The sequence below is a fragment of the Carettochelys insculpta genome, chromosome 1 (genome assembly GCF_033958435.1).
Source record: "Carettochelys insculpta isolate YL-2023 chromosome 1, ASM3395843v1, whole genome shotgun sequence".
Taxonomy (NCBI): Eukaryota; Metazoa; Chordata; order Testudines; family Carettochelyidae; genus Carettochelys; species Carettochelys insculpta.
In genome coordinates this window covers 151,646,767-151,662,731 of record NC_134137.1, presented here as the reverse complement: position 1 = coordinate 151,662,731, position 15,965 = coordinate 151,646,767, and the positions used below count along the sequence as shown (strand labels likewise).

The following is a 15,965-nucleotide window of genomic DNA, read 5'->3' as shown; positions in this document are numbered from 1 at the left end:
ATGTTCTAGAGTTTCACATTATAGTCTAACATGAGATCCAACCATTGTAAAATACACACACACACACACACACACACACACACACACACACACACACACACACACACACACACACACACACACACAAAATAGGTGTATGTATAAAATATAGGCTTATTTTCAACTGGCTGTTATCAAAAACAATTTTTTTAAAAAGTTTGTTCAGTGTTCTAATTGTCCATTTTGTTTAACGTGTGTGTGTATTCTTCCTTCAGCTAAAATATGGTTGCTCTGTTAAACAGCATTTTGCAGAACTTGGCCGTTCATGTAAACTTCTGATATAAAGCTGTTTTATTAAATACAACCTTTCAACATCTGCTTATCTATCAAAAGCAATTAATACATGAACTGAGATGGGTTTGTGTATTTGAAATCTTTGTGACACTCTAGCTGGATATAGTATCTTGTTTGTATAATTCACAAAATTTGCACACAATACCCATTTGAAAGGGACAGAAGGCCTCTATGAACCTCTTCTGTGATCAGTTACTACTTACATTTTTTTTCTCTCCAAAAAAAAATTGAATGGTGAGATATGTGGAGTTGAATATTTTTCTTTTGGTTTAATGGCTGCCTCGATTAAATGTGGTTTAGAATTGGTACACTGAGTGCATTTTATAAGAATCCTTTGGATTTATACTTTTTTCATGTTAAGCATAAACACATACTGGAATCTGTGTCATGCTTAAAAATGCAGTTAAACGTACAAACAGATTGCATACAGAAACTAAATCCAATTCTACCCTTTGAGTTTCAAGTGAGTGGACATTGATTTGGTTGTGGCTGTGGTTTCTACAGGGATCTATTTAATACAGAAGGATTGCATTCAGTTGGTAATCCAGTGGACTTAATTTGAGCACCAGTAGTCCTAAGGTAAAACTGAGTGTTCCTCACTTCTGAACCTGGCTTGTTTTTCTTCCAGTACACGTCCCAATACTTGTGTCCTGTGTCTAAGCAAAGACTGATGTATTTAAGTCAAATGTTTTAATATCAGCTAACATAGACCTCAATTACAAATTAACGTACTTCAGATTTTATTGCTCTTACGCAGTAATACTGTTACACAGAAGTCTATTGTTCTGATGCCAGCCTTGAACAATCATCTTGCAATTTCGAAGTAACTTAATCAAGTGAATAGTAACTTCAAAGCCAGACATGGACAGGAAAACTACAGAAGTTGGGATCCAGCTAAAATAATCAAGAGGCAGTTTGAATCCAGTTTCACAGAATATATATACAGAAAGGCAGATTATACATGGAATGTGTTCTTTTCCCACTAGCCCAGTGTTTTGGCTGATTGTTTCTAGGACTCTTTTCTAATTTCCTTGCTGTTAAAAGGCAACAACACAAGTTTTAGATAGGACCCTATAACCATGTATTTAAGCTAAAATTAAACCTATTCACATTAAGTTTAGGGGCTAATATTCTTTTACAATGGCCTCGCTAACTAGCCTAGCGATTGTTGTAGCAGAATAGTATGTGGTGTAAAGTAAGCTAAGTAGGTGTCTAAGAGGAGGTTCATGAGTTGTGACAGACATGGTTATGATCTGGAGAAGTGGGTCTGTCCCACAAAAGCTCATCACCAAATAAATCATGTTAGTTTTTAAAGTGCTACATTTCTTCTGCTTTGTTTTGATGGTTACACCTGCAACACATTCATTACAAATAAATGTAAACTATTACAGTACGATAAACCTTGAGATACGTGCAATCAAGTTGTGCATATCTCAGGTTAGCACGACTGCTGACAGCTACTGCCTGACAGGAGCGGGTTCCTGCTCCTGTCGGGGGCAGTAGCCGAGAGTCAGGCTGCCATAGCAGGGAAACAGCTCCTGTCAGGGACAACAGCCGTGAGTTAGGGCTGCCTCCCCTGACAGGAGCAGTTGCCTGGTCTCTGGAGTGGTGTGGAGCAGGGAACCCGGTGGCAGTTTGCAGAGCCAGGAGAGTGAGCTGGGCAGCAGCCCTGGTAAGTTTCCTGGCTCGAAGGAGCAGAGGAGAGGTGGGAGCCAGGCTGCCCCTGGTTCCCAGCTCCCCTCCACTGGCTGGAGCCAGGAAACTGAACAAGGCTGCTGCCCTGCCAGTTTCCCCCCCTCTGCAAGCAGAGGGGAGCAAGGAGCCAGGCTGCTGCCTGATTCTCCGCTCCCCACCTCTTGCTGGTCAGTTTCCCAGGTCTTGCAAGCAGCAGGGAGAGGGGAAACAGGCTGCCCCCTGGTTCCTGGCTCTCTGCCACTCTGGGAGTCAGAAAACACACCAATCCTCCTGGGCTGGTCGGTTTCCTGGCTTCTGCAAGCCCAGGGGAGCCAGGAACCATGCTGCAGCATGAAAATTCGAGTTATGCAGGGGTTGCAGAAACACAACCCCTGTGTAACTTGAGGGTTTACTGTACTTTGCTGGAATAGACCATAGCTCAGCAGCATGTTATAAACTCAGATTTGGATAAATACTCGGGGGGGTGGGGGAGGAGGAGGGAAGAGTTGACTTTCATAAGGGCTTTTAATTGTTTACTCATGGGAGGAGGAGGTATTTGCACAGGCCACGTCACTTTGAATGCTCATGGCATTAAAAACACTGCTTTTTTGTTCTCAACTATTTGTAAGCAAAATTTTCCTGGAAGCGAAACTAAGCTTGCTGGAGCTGGGATTGGTGCATGGGACAGTCTGAATTCATGCTCCTTAATGTCTGATCTAATTTTACACAGGATTACTGCAATTACTTTTCTGAAAAAACAAGGAGAATGGTGGCACCTTAAAGACTAACAAATTTAATTAGGTAATGAGCTTTTGTGAGTAAAATCCACTTCCTCAGATTTGTTAATCTATAAGGTGCCTCAGGGTTAGTTATTTGTGAAGATACAGACTAACCTGGCTATCCTTCTGAGTAAATTTATTAGGGCATTTGTTAGTCTTCTAACATGCCACCAGACTCTTGTTGTTTTTGCCAAAAACGACTAACAAAGCTACGTCTGGGAAACTATTTTATCTGGGTTATTTCTGCAAAGGTGTAAGGAAATCTTGACTAAGGACCTCAAGATTTTGGCCCATAAAATGGGAATTTGGGGGGTGTGGGTGGAGTTGAATGACTTGGTTCAACACATGAAAACCTTTAAGAACTATTGCTTGATGGGGGGGGGGGGGGTGGAGTGCATGTAAATGGGTTTGTCATTCACACTTTCACAGCCCACCTCACCCCCTTTGCATCATTGCATCACACAGCCTGGTGCTAACTATAAACATTTATATATGGAGAAGTAATTTTAGGGAAATCATTCTGTTCAGTTTTAACTATTTGTATTATTGTAACACCTAGGGCTCCTCATGATAGACTAAGCCCTCATTGTGCTTATCAACATGGGAACACAGAACAAAAACATAGTCCCTATCCCATGGTGATGACACTTGAATTGTTAGGCAGGAGCCCAACAGATGGCTGGACACCGATGCTATCCCACATGCTAGCCACCATCTGGTTGAGCGTGGCTAGTTGGCTTGAACAATAAATACATTTTCAGAATAATGTGGGTACCGCTTCAGAGCTGGTTGGACACCAAACTGGAGATAAGACAGTGTTGTGTGCTGTGCTGTGACTGCTACCTACCAGGCTGACCAGCAACCTAACCTTTGTCGAGGTTTTTGTAGGCTTCATGCCAGAGGACAGTTTTGAGGAAGACTTGACAGTGGATAATGAAGTAGCTTTGGGGGTGGTGGGGCTCCTGGTTGTGGGGGCGGGGGGACGGGACTGCAACTTAAGAGACAGAAACAAGGTACAGAGTCAGCATGAAGTGTCATTTTCTGACCCTGTCACTCCCCACAGCTCTCTTGGAACTTCTCCACGAGCTCTATGGCACATTGTCTGGGAGCCAGTTGCTTACTCTTTGAGTTTCCATCGGGTGATTTTTTGCTTGCCTTATATTACTGCACACATCAAATCATTGTAGTTATCTAAAATTTTTTTTAGGAAACTCTCATAAAAGGATAACTATATAAAGAAGTGGGAATGCTTGAATAGTTCTTACCTTTCCACGGCCCCTGCAGAAGGTCATTGTTAAACGTGATGCTGGCAATCTACTGGAACGTTGTGGTATTAGGAAAAAGTAAGAACACTTCAGAATAAACCACTGGATTTGTGCATTCTAAGAAGGGCTTAAGTATGCAAAGAATTGGTTGGCTACTACCTGTGCAAATGATAAACTGCCATGTCCAGAAGGTGTCTCTTTACAGCTAAACTTGTCTAAATAAATGGTGGAGAGTGAGAGCCTATTTTCATTAATCTGTCAAGGAATTAAAGTTCAGTGTATTAAAAAGACAAAGGTTGATGTTGTGCAAGAGGTGTCTTTCATTTTCTCTGTAAACTTGATTGCACTAGTGCCTATGTCGTTTTATAGTAAGATGCTCTAGCTTAGCTGTACCTGAAGCATGTGTGAACCTGCCCTTACAAACTGAACCAGATAGCTCTACCTTTCACTATGTTTAAAGCATTGAACTGTAAGGAAGACAGAAGCTCATCGTGTCCATTGCTGGAAAAATAAGGTTAAGAAAAGTTAACTGGCTTCTTAACATAAATTTCCAAGGTCAGCTGTTCCAGCTTTCATAGTTCTTGAAGGGAAAATAGTTTAGCTGATGAATGGAGGTTGATGAACTGCTCAAGTGTACGCAGTGCTAATGACACCAGCATTTTAAATGAAAACCTGCAGTGGAATGGCCTCCTGTTCTTTACCAGACTTCATTGTAGTCCTGAAGCCTGTGAAGAAAATTTCTCTTAGCTTAGTATATCTAGTTTTGTTTTTATACCATTGAGTTGTTGGTAAAATTACTTTTGTCTGCCTACATCACCTAACACATCTGTAAAATGGGCACAAACTATGTATCTTTGGTGAGGCTTAGCGATTCTCCAATTTTAACGTAAAATTCATTTTAAGATGATAAAATCATTTTTTCTTGAGGGTATACCTGGTGTTTGACACTCCACAACCAATCTTCTGGAGTTTGATTTTGCCACATGTGAAGATGTGGCAAAATCGATCACTCTGCACTCAGCCATCAACCCTGGTACTTCATGTGGAGTAAGGGATGTCAGCGTCAGCCCAAAGAGCCTTGATCTATACTAGGGCAGAGTGTCTACTCTAAGAAGTTGATTCTAGCTATGCTAATTGTGTAACTAGAATTGCATATCTGGGATCAGCTTTGTTTCCTAGTGTAGCTCTAGCCTAAGCTGTGTAGCTGGCTGTTATGATGCTTTTAGATGCAGAAAGTTCTAAAGCTAAGTTAGGTATTCCATCTTGCACCTTAACTATTTCCCCTGGAATCCCCACCATCATAGATTCTAATTCCCAATATTATTTGGAGCATCCATATGCATCCCATTAGATTTATGATGAACAGTAATTGTCCTATCAAATTCTGGAGTAGCATTGGTAAATGCCAAGACCCTGCTGCTCTGCAACTTCACAATTACATTAGGTAAGCAATCCTGCACTGAGTCAAAGCTGTAAAAAATAATTGATCCTTTGAGGCACATGGTAGGTTTTACTTCAACTAGAGTAGCTGCTGCTATTGCAGGTGGCGGTGCTTGTGTGGAAGGCTGTGTACTGCCACCATATGTTCAAAAACTGGCCTGAAGTTTGTTGTCCCTCTATGAAGTCATCTCTGCTTCCTAATTCAGCATTTTCACAGACCAGTAGTATGAAGGAGAGAGAACTTCAGCACAAAGTGAGAAGAAATACAGTTTGAGCTGAAAAGAAAATGTGCTCCACCTTAAAGCCTGCACATACCCTCATCTACCATTTTTTTTCCTACCTACAATGGCAGAAAAACATGCATATCAGACCACTGGCCTATGAAGCATCTCTGCTTCTTTGTAGCAGAAGTGAGGTCAAGGACTGACTATGTATAGCACTACTACTTCCACTAGGTTTTTGGGCATGTTGGCAGAACAGCGGAGGAAGCTTGCAGTAATGTTTCCTCTGCAGGACTAGTGTGGCTAAACAATGGAGCAGTTATTTTTAGATAAGTGTTCAAAAGTGAAGAACCAAAGTTTTGGGTGCCTGAAGTTAAGCTTTACTTTTGTAAAAGAGCTGCTTCCCTGCTACAACTCTTACATGTCAATAGGTGCTGCAGTCACTCAGTGCTATTGAAATTTTTTTCTAGGATTCAGGTGTCCAATGTTGAGATTTTCAAAATCCTTCAGCTATAGCCTACTTCTACTGCCATTAACTTCAGTGGAAGCAGAGTTAAGGTAATGCTCCACACTACTGACAGGTCCTGTATAGCTGTAGGAGCATATTTTAAGTTGGTTTGGAAAAATTTATCTGGCTGCGTAACCAACCTTGCGATATGTTGTGACTCTCCATAACTTCCAAAGTTATTAGAAGTCATTGACCTCCCCGTCCTACATCCTCCCACTCCCAGCCAGCTGAGTAGGTAATTCTGAAGACAAGATTTTCTCAGGCATTGCTTGTTTTGCCACTGATACTCTCTTGAGGCAGCATGTTTTTGCTGAACCCTGTGCCCCTACCCACGCCAAGAACATACAGAGTGTAACTATGTCACTCAGGAATGTGGAAAATAATGTGATACTTGGAGATGAGCCTGTGTATTTAGTGGGTCATTACTAGAGGAGGTGAAAAGATGGGGAAAGCTTTAATAGAAAACAAATGGAAGCTGATATCGTGGTACCGTGTGACCACACTAAATGCAGCAGGAAAAGGGACTGAGTGAAATACAAAATCAGTACAGAGAAAACCAGGTGCAGCTATTTAAATAGTGATCAGATTTTAAAGTAATTAATTAGCATATGCCTGGGAGACAGTATTGCTCTGTCAAAATGGTAATGGTCAAGCAAGCTCTGACTGACCAATTACATCATTTCATCTTACCCACTTTGTGACATTTTTCATTCTTTACTTCCCTCTCAGACTTGCAGTTTTTCATGAGTCTCAAACTGGGCCCTCTGAGTCCTCTACCTGGACTCTCTCTCCTCTGCCATTTTCTCTATGGTCCCTACCTATAACTCCCCTGCTCTTCTTTTTGCTCTCCTTGCACACATCACCATTCCCCAGCTGTAGCTCCTTCCCACCTCCTAACCTCCTGGAGGAAATGTGGGTGATGCTGCCAACTTCCTTGTTCCCAGCCAAAGAATTCTGGTCTGTTCCCTCCTCTTCTCTTTCCGCTGAAGCTCACTAATGGAAATACATTACACACTTGAATGGGCATACTGCAGGTGTCTGACGTGGGCATAGCCCTGCTAAGACCCTGGCAGGGGGGAGTAGAAAGGGCCATGTGTGCTGTCACTCCCTCTCTCCCCAGCTTGGGGTGGGGGGAACAGCAGCACAGCAATGCCCTTTACAGGCTTTTTTCCCATGGCTCTCAGCAGCAAGGGGTGGCACCTGGGAGCAGCAGGGAGCCTAAAACCACGTGTGCCTACAAGAGCAGGACAGCAGAGAAGTGCTTCATCCCAAATCCCTTCATCCTGCCTTTAATGGTCTGAAAAACTCCATATGGACCAGAGTTGGACAACATTAGGTTTAGTATGCTTGTGAAGTCACTGCTTGGCCTCTTCCCATCTGAGCTCTGCTGATAAGGAATTCTACAGCAGGCCTAGTTATGTTCCAGGCAGGCGGTGACAGGGTATAGTTGTAATTGGAGTAAAATGAGATGAGTCACAGCTTCCTGCCCACCTCACAGTATAGAGGGAATAGGCCTCTTATCCTTCACTTGAAACAATAGCCAGCAGCTCTGTAGGAGAAAACCCAACCCTCTGGTGCTGCTCCAGAACTCTATGCCAACTGTATTGTGAGGCAATAACACCAACCCCCTAGGTCATGCTCTTTTGGGAGACCAGCTGAGTAAGAAGGGAGACAATGGAAGAATTGACTGGAATGTACTGTTCAACCTTGGCTGCAGGAGTGCATTCCACTCTGCTTGTAACAGCAGGCACATGCTGACTCAGGCCTAAAAATTACCCTCTCTCTGGTTTCCTGTGGTCACCTAACATCCTGTTTGTAGTTGGTGGTCTCTCAGGAAGCTCCCTGGAAACCCCTTCTGCCTCTGTGCCTGTTGCACTTCTGTGAACAAGCTACACCCCCCCCCCTTTTTTTTTAGATGCTGGCTAGAAGCTAATAGGTGTTGCCTGCTCTGAGTGCAACTGAGAGTCACATAGCACTGTACCATGGATTTCAAGGCCAACACGACACTTGCATAGTACCTACATGGTCCTCTTGGCTTCCACGCTGTCAAGGAATGCTTTCTACTGTCTTTGGCCAGGAAAACAGTCTGTCCTCTCCAGGTAAGACATTGCCATCATCAGCCAGCTGAAGATGGCAAAGTCCTGATTAGGCCCCTCAGCACAACAGCAGGATGCTGAAGCTCATGCACATTTACTACCCAGCAAAAGGAGGCAGCAAGACATTGCTTGACTATAGGATCCTAGTCTTGAGCTCCTGGACACTTAATAGTCTGGATACAAGCTACCTTGAAGGCACCCCAGCCGCGTCATGAGTCTCCAGGATGGCTTTATTCCCCCAAGAGAGTCAAGAACACAACTTGGAATTAAGACATGTTGGGTCAAAGCAGGGGCCCGAGCCAGCCCTTCAGTTCTTGATGCTATTACCAGGGATGTTTTTCAGGCCCTCACACAAGATTTTCCTTGCATGCCCTAGCTGCGGACATGCTTATTTTGCACTAAGGATGTCTTTGACCGCTATGTAACCCACACACCTCAGTGTGGTTAACTGTCCTGTACAGTGGTACTTAGACCACTTTACCCAAAAAGAATGTGTGTCCTCTACAGCCTAAGCTGAGCTGCACCTGGCTTTAGGCTCAAACTGTAGAGGTACCTGCACACAGTTCTGCAAGTCCCAGGTTCCAGTCTGCCTGGGGGCAGTTACACATACATTTGCAACATTTATAAAGCTAATGCACACAGAGGTGTTCAGTGTAGTATCACACTGTCCCCATGGCAGTTCAACATGGAGTAGCTAGTGGCTTTATATTCACCTCTTAAGTAAAGCCCCACTCATTTCCCTGTTCAGGTAAGCCACAGCATGAGGCCTTCCCTGAGTGATGGCATCTACTGGAAAATGCAAAGAGGAATTAAAAGTGAAGAAGAGGGAAAATGCTAAACTGCACACAGGGTCCAAGGGAGGGGGGTGAACCTCTAGTGGGACAGATTGTATTCTAGTACCTTTTCATTGCTGATTTTCAGCACGTAGCTAGCACACAGACAAGCATCTTAGAACAACCTCCTGTTCCTGTCATTCTGTTCGAACGCCTTTTATTCCAGCACCACAAGGGCACTAATGTCCCCATTAACAACTAACAGCAAGGGCACCCCCATATATCAACACTACAGCTCTGCTTCCTGGTTCCCAGGCAAAAGTTTTAGATATATATAAAATGCATCCGCCTCAATAATTAATGGGCCGATCTACCAGTGCTGTAATTGCTACTAGAAAGGAGCAGTTGGTGGGGGGGGGGTAATTAAGTGCCTTGGTTTGTGGCTGCCTCTCCCCCCAGCTAATAGTCTGCATCACATTTACTCATGTGTTGGAACAGTTCTGCTGGGAGGGTGGGAAAGAAAATCCCTGTAACATGGTGTCATTTGCTTGAAACTAGGGAAGGAGCATTGCACCTTTTCTATTTAACATTGTAGCTTTCATAGATTTCGAAGAGGACAAACAGTGAAAGGACAAAGTGACCTGCAATAGCCCTTACTGTTGGGGCAGGTTCTCTTCCAAACTCTGCCACCTTAAAAATTACGTTGAGGGTAAGACAGTTTAATGTAGGAACAGCACCCCTGTCATTGCAGTTGCTCTAATTGAACTGCTGCTGATGGTTTCTAAGCAAATGTAACAGCATTACATGAGTGCTTATCTCAGGGCAAACTGATTGTTTAAACCAACAAACATGTGACTGGAAAACAGGCCCTTTTGCTGCAGAGGAAGCAGGTAAGCAAGGATATTTTAAAAGAGGTTTGGAAGAATTTCTTTAATATCCAATGCGGCTGTCACATCTCACATGTTCAGATTTTTAAATCATTTCTGGAAGACATTGCATGCTATTGCAGTTTTCGCTACACCCCAAAATTGCACCAACGTAACTAAACTTTGGTTTCTAATTCATTTAGTGAAAATTCCACATGGCTACAAACACACAGCAATTTACAACTAAATTTGGTTTAGCTAAATTTGGTGACTACCCTTCCTGTGTACACAATCACACAGTGTGAATTGAGCTATATCGCTATGAGCCAGTTGGAAACCAATGTCAATGTGTCTACTGGTTTGACCCTTGATTTTTTTAAACACTGATTTTAGTTGGATTAGGTCTCCATTAGCAGGCTCTGCTATAACTTCCCTAGGTGGCTGCTGCAAATGCAAACTAAAACAAGTACCTAATTCATGTTCCCATATTTCTTTTCAAATAGGCCACAACTCAGCACTTGTACCATAATGACTAAGCTTAATCATTGGAGGCAAGCGGCAGAACTTGATGGCTAGGAACTCACTTGTCATTTGAATCCAAGTACAGTATTTTAAAAAGGGTCACACAGTCTACAGGAAAGTACTACAAACCTGTGGGGTTTCCTCCACTGATTTTTTTTTCCTTGCATTATTTGAAAATGAAATGTTTCGGCAGCTGATTTTGAGACTTTCCTCTTAAAATCTCCCAGCTAGAATGAGCTACATTTTCAGAAGATCTTGGTGGTTTGAAAACGTCCAACCTGAAACAAAGAGAGGCAAGCAGAAACTGAAAAGAGCATTCAGACTGCACCACGTTTATTTCTGTACACTGCAAAGATCACAAGATCCACCCCTTTCATTTAATCTAAACTGTATTCAAGGGGAAGTATTTTCAGACAGACAATAGAAGAGTCAATAAACATTAACTGTGTGGTTGGCCCTTCACACTATTGCGTACATGTTCCTTTCAGCCAGCCTTAAGAAAAAGAAAATGCTAGCTTAAAAAAAAAAAACTTATTACAATACAAACAGACATATTGCACTAACATGTCCTGCCTCTTGAAGCTTTTGGCTTCCACAGAAAGGACAATGGTATTGAAGATAAAGCACCAACAGCTAATGAGAATGCAACATCTATATTTTTAACAACATGGTTGAGCCGCGATTTTCCTCAAGTCACATTAAGGCACTGTCCTTTCAGGCATTCAGGGTTTTTTTGAGGTGGGTGGGCAAAGCCAGTGCCTTAAAATGGTGTCCAACTTTTAAGAATCTTTGCCTTGGTTCTCAGGAATTAATGCAAGACACTGCAGAAGGACGGAGCTGCAGAGTGGCAGTAGAGTGGCTGCAACCTTGCAGAGTAAAGAGCAGTAAACCTGATACAGATCCCTGCTTGTTTGTCCACAATCTCACTTTTATGTCAGTGGAACCAGTGCAGCTGGTGCAGCACATGCCGTGAACACCTAAAAATAAAATGGTAACCCAGACATGTGGGGTGGGGGCTATCATTAAAAACAGGGCATCCATCGGAATATTTCCTGAGCTCGTGTTCACACTGGCGGCTAGACGGATTTTAATTGCAAGAGGTGTAAATTTAGAAGCAAACATGCAATAATACATCTCCAGCCCATTTTCACATACAAGTGCAACGGTCACCTAGCAGGTTTTTATTTTAAGTTTACATTCACATTTCTCCACTTATGTGTCTGGCATTTACACTGTAATGTCATAAAATTACATTGTTCTACTCTTTCATGTGCACTGATTTCCACCAGCAAGATGATTAAAACTTACAAGAAACAACTTTTCCATGTAAATATAGTCAGGCTGGGAAAAATTATGTGATTGTTTTTTCCCCCTCAAACACTGACAACCAAATTGTCCTGACTTTTAGCTTTATAAACTCATCTATATTTACTCCTAATCATAAAACCAGTATTTTCTGTGCATTAGACTCATGCCATTGAGCACAAGAGTAATTGTGTTCTGTCATTTGAATTGAAGATAGCTGAAATATGTCCTTACTGGCTGTTCAGAGGTGTACTCTGATGGTGCTACAATATAATTTTTCTTAGCCTGGTTACCTTAACATTTCAGCACTATAACAAAGATAACTTACAGTGCTTTACACTTTGCAGTCTTTTGCCAAATTTTCCCCATCATAAAAACAATTTATAAATGACAAAATAACCACAAACAATTACCACATACAAACATTTATTTTGAATTTTCTATTGTGTCCATTATTAAGAATTACATCATCAAAGCACTTTATGGCAATGAAAATAGCTCTTACCCCTCTGTCTCATCCAATATTCCATTAAAGCTGCAAAAAGGTGCAATCCGCTTGAAAAATAGGTTGCTTTTATTTACTTTTTCATGAAAAATCAAAAATCAATAACAAAAACCAAACAAAAGAACCACCCCTCACCCCACCCCTCAGTTTTACAGGAAACCTATATCCAGTCCTCTCCCACGTTCCCCAAAATAACTTACAAAGATAGTTTAAAATGCATTTTAAACCAAGTGCATTTTTTATAATAATAATAATAATAATAATAATATCTTAAAATTCTAAAAAGCCATAATTTACTTTCTTGGAAAGAAGGCAGCGAGCCGTTGCTTTTTGATTGGAAGAATATGTATCTCCTGGGAGTTCATTTTCTTTAACTTTACACTCCTGTTTTTGATTGGTTTCCTAAGAGCTTCTGCATTATCCCTAGGGTCTGGCTGGCTCTTCACATCATAACACTGCAGTACAGAGTCTTGGGGCATGTCCCTTTTGAAGGAGAAGTTTTTGGTGGATACGCCTGAGAGGCCTTTAATCTTGCCACAGAAAATAGCGGGCACAGCGTCCTTGACAGAGACGATCACTTTGGCAGTCTGCGAAGTGCTCACAATCTCAATATTATTCCCAGCCTTGGGCTCACAGGCTGCTCTGCTGGTCTGATCCACCAGCCACTTTTGCTGCTGTCTCAGGAGCTCAGCCGAGCTGCTACCAGTCACTCTGTTTTCAACCTTGGCAGAGGCTTCATGAGGCTTGGGAGGGGCAAAGGGGGCTGTTACACTGGAGAGTTTATCCATCATGGAATGAGCAGCACTGTCCAGCATGACTCCAGAGCAGATGGCACCCACTGCCTCAGCATGGACCCCGGCACTGCCAGGCTTCCTACAGGAAGCAATTGACAGGTCTAATGCACCATCTTCAGGGGACAGCTGGGAGCTAACCTCACTTGCCTTTAGCAAAGGCACCGTTTTCATGGAGAGGTCCAAGGCCTCATTCTCATTGCTCATCTTGATGACCGTGTGGCGGTTCAGCTGGGAATATTCCCTGGGGTGGACAAAATCAAAGGGCTTGGATTCTTCTTTCTCCACGGGGGTTTGGGTCCCTTTGCAGGAATACAGGGTGAAGGATGGTGGCTTGGGGTAGTCAGGGTTGACCTTGGATTCAGAGTTGTGAGGCACAGGGATAGGGATAGGGATGGGGATGGGGACTGGGACTGGCAAGGGAACAATCACAGGATATGGTACCAGGAGGGTAGCTGGGGGCACAAGTGGTGAGAGAGGGGAACTGAAGGCTTGGGGAGGGACAGAGGAGTAATCTGGGGGTGGCTGACAGGGGGAGGAACCTAAAGTGCCCTGCGGAGGAAACAAATCCTGAAGAACTGCAGCAAATCCTGGCGTCTGAAACACAGGGGGTAATATGGGCTCCTGCGTCGGGTTGGATGGTTTCTGATCCAGTAACTGGGGCTGTCCAACAGGGGCAGAAGGGCCCTGGAACAGATTGCTGTGAATGGGATTTGCAGAGCAGGGAGAACCCTGAGGTAGCACCAAGGGAGAATTTAGATGCTGAAATACATGTTGTTCTAAGAGGACAGGCAGCGGAACTGGCCCTTGAGTTGTCATAACATATGGAGTGGTGGTGTTGGGTGCAATCTGAGGGGTGGTACTCCCTGCCACTTGCAGGTGTATAGGAAGAACCACTGGGCTGTCCCCTAAGCAAATTGGCTGAAGCACTGTGGCTGCTACTTTCAGAGCTACCCCACTTTGTGATTCTGCAGGTGGAGTGAGGATCGAAGGGGCTGGGACAGTCACAAGTGGCGAAAGTGCTTTCTTCATCAAATCTGTGGAGTTGATATTCCAGGCTTCTGCTGTTATCAGCTGAGCAACCCCATTTTCTAGCTTATTGTTCGCTATCGTGGAAGGAGTGTTGGTAACATCCATGGGCAGATTCTGAGTGTCCTTGTACAGTTCCTCCATTTTACAGGACTTCTGAGACTTTGCAGAAATTCACGTTTACATTGCAGTCAACAGGATCCGCATTGTGTCAGGGCTGCCAAAGAATCTGCACCAACATAGCTTGGCCTGCAAAACAGAAACATACTTTAAACACTGCATAAATCTTGTTCTTAAAATATTTGCCACTGCCTTTAAAAAGCCTATCACAAACAAGCTATACAATGTTTCCACACGTCAGGAAAACTGCTCCATGATACTGTACGCTCTCTATACATACTGTATATACATGCAGTACATACATCCGTGAGTGTTATATGAAGAGTTAACACAGATAATTTAAAGGCCTAATGAACTAACTGCAGTCAAAGAAAAAAGTTCCAGGACATAGCATTTAAAAAGAAAAAAAAAGACCTGAGACAGTACCTTTTACATTTTTAAACAAAACGGTATTGCACTGTCAAGAGATCCTGCACTGTTTAAACTCAATAAAAAGCAGAAAAACAAACTTTGCTAAAAATAAACTGCTAAAAATGTTCCACTGTGAGGCTGTGAAGTCTGTCCATGGATAAAAGGTCCTTGCTCAGCTTAAATTAATCATCCCTTTCTCTTCTTTGAAATTGGTAAAATAAATCGGATGAGCCATGCACGTTCAAAAACTGCAGTAAAACAGCACAACAAAGAGCAATCAGTAGCTCAGCAACACACATGCATAGGGCTGTGTAGTTTGGCAGTTTCATTTATTTAATAACAACACTTTTCTCCCCACTTGAAAAAATAGAAAAAAGAAGAAGCGTAAACCCAGCATGCACCTCCTGCTCTAGAGCTAGATGACAGTAATATGAACCAGACAACTTATGAATAACCTGCAAAGAATAAAAATCAAAGCAACTTTAAATTTATTTTGACAAACTAACCCTTTATCTTAACTAAGCAAACGTTAATAAGAAGTACAGAAATATTTTCCCTTTATGAGCTCAAAGAAATGTTAGCCTATTTCTTAAAAAAAAGAAAGAAAAAAGAAAATTCTCTCCCATACAGGCAGTGAATTCAATGATCATTCTCCATGGAAGCTACCATATGCAAAAGTTCTCTATAGGACCTCTTGAATCAGTAGTACAGAAGAAAACAAGAAAAAGATGATGCTTCCAAAGTGTTCCATCCTCTGATAATTGCCACAGAAACATTCCTATATTTATCACCATGAGGAGGTAGAAAAGCATCCCAAATTTACATTTCCACTTACAGTGTCCAGAATTTTACCACCTGAAGTTACAGCTGCATTAATGAGACTTAACAGTTCAGGAGATTTTTCTCCCTTATAACCCTGTTTCTTATTGCAATAAAATCAAGTTAAGTGTAATGCCACAATTTGACCTCTTAGGGCCTAGTCCACAAATACTTAGGCCCGTGGTGTCCAATACACTCCCCGTTTACCACATGTGGCAATGCAGCTCAGCAGAGCCACACACATGGGGCGCCCATCTGACCACTCTGTGAGCATGCCCTGCCACGTGGCAGTGTGACAAGCGCATGGCAGAGGCAGCTCCTGCAGGCTCCAGTAGCACTGCAGCTGCAGCTCAGTGGCAGCTACTCAAGATCCAGGGTGGCTCCAGTTGTGGTCTGTAATCTCACATTCGGGGGAGAAGAGGTTGTGCCTGGCTGGTGGGTGCGGGTAGGGTGCCTGGCTCTGGGGTTGGGGGCTGTGGTGACTGGCTAAATTTGTTTTGGACACCAC

General features: G+C 42.9%; 1 protein-coding gene across 5 annotated transcripts in view; it reads right to left on the bottom strand.

Moving 5' to 3' along the window:
* Positions 1-10,606: 10,606 nt before the first annotated feature.
* RAI2 (retinoic acid induced 2) overlaps positions 10,607-15,965 on the bottom strand; it is a 76,304-nt gene continuing 70,945 nt past the window's right edge. For 4 of the 5 annotated variants that reach the window (XM_074993853.1, XM_074993836.1, XM_074993844.1 and 1 more), the window contains exons 2-3: positions 12,585-14,356; positions 10,607-10,755 (exon numbers count right to left, since the gene is read on the bottom strand). In XM_074993853.1, coding sequence (XP_074849954.1) covers positions 10,644-10,755; positions 12,585-14,251 — 1,779 coding nt within the window. In that variant the 5' untranslated portion in view covers positions 14,252-14,356 and the 3' untranslated portion in view covers positions 10,607-10,643. Of the gene's footprint in view, positions 10,756-10,824; positions 14,357-15,965 lie in introns of those variants that run through there. The other variant, XM_074993873.1, reaches the window with a different exon arrangement.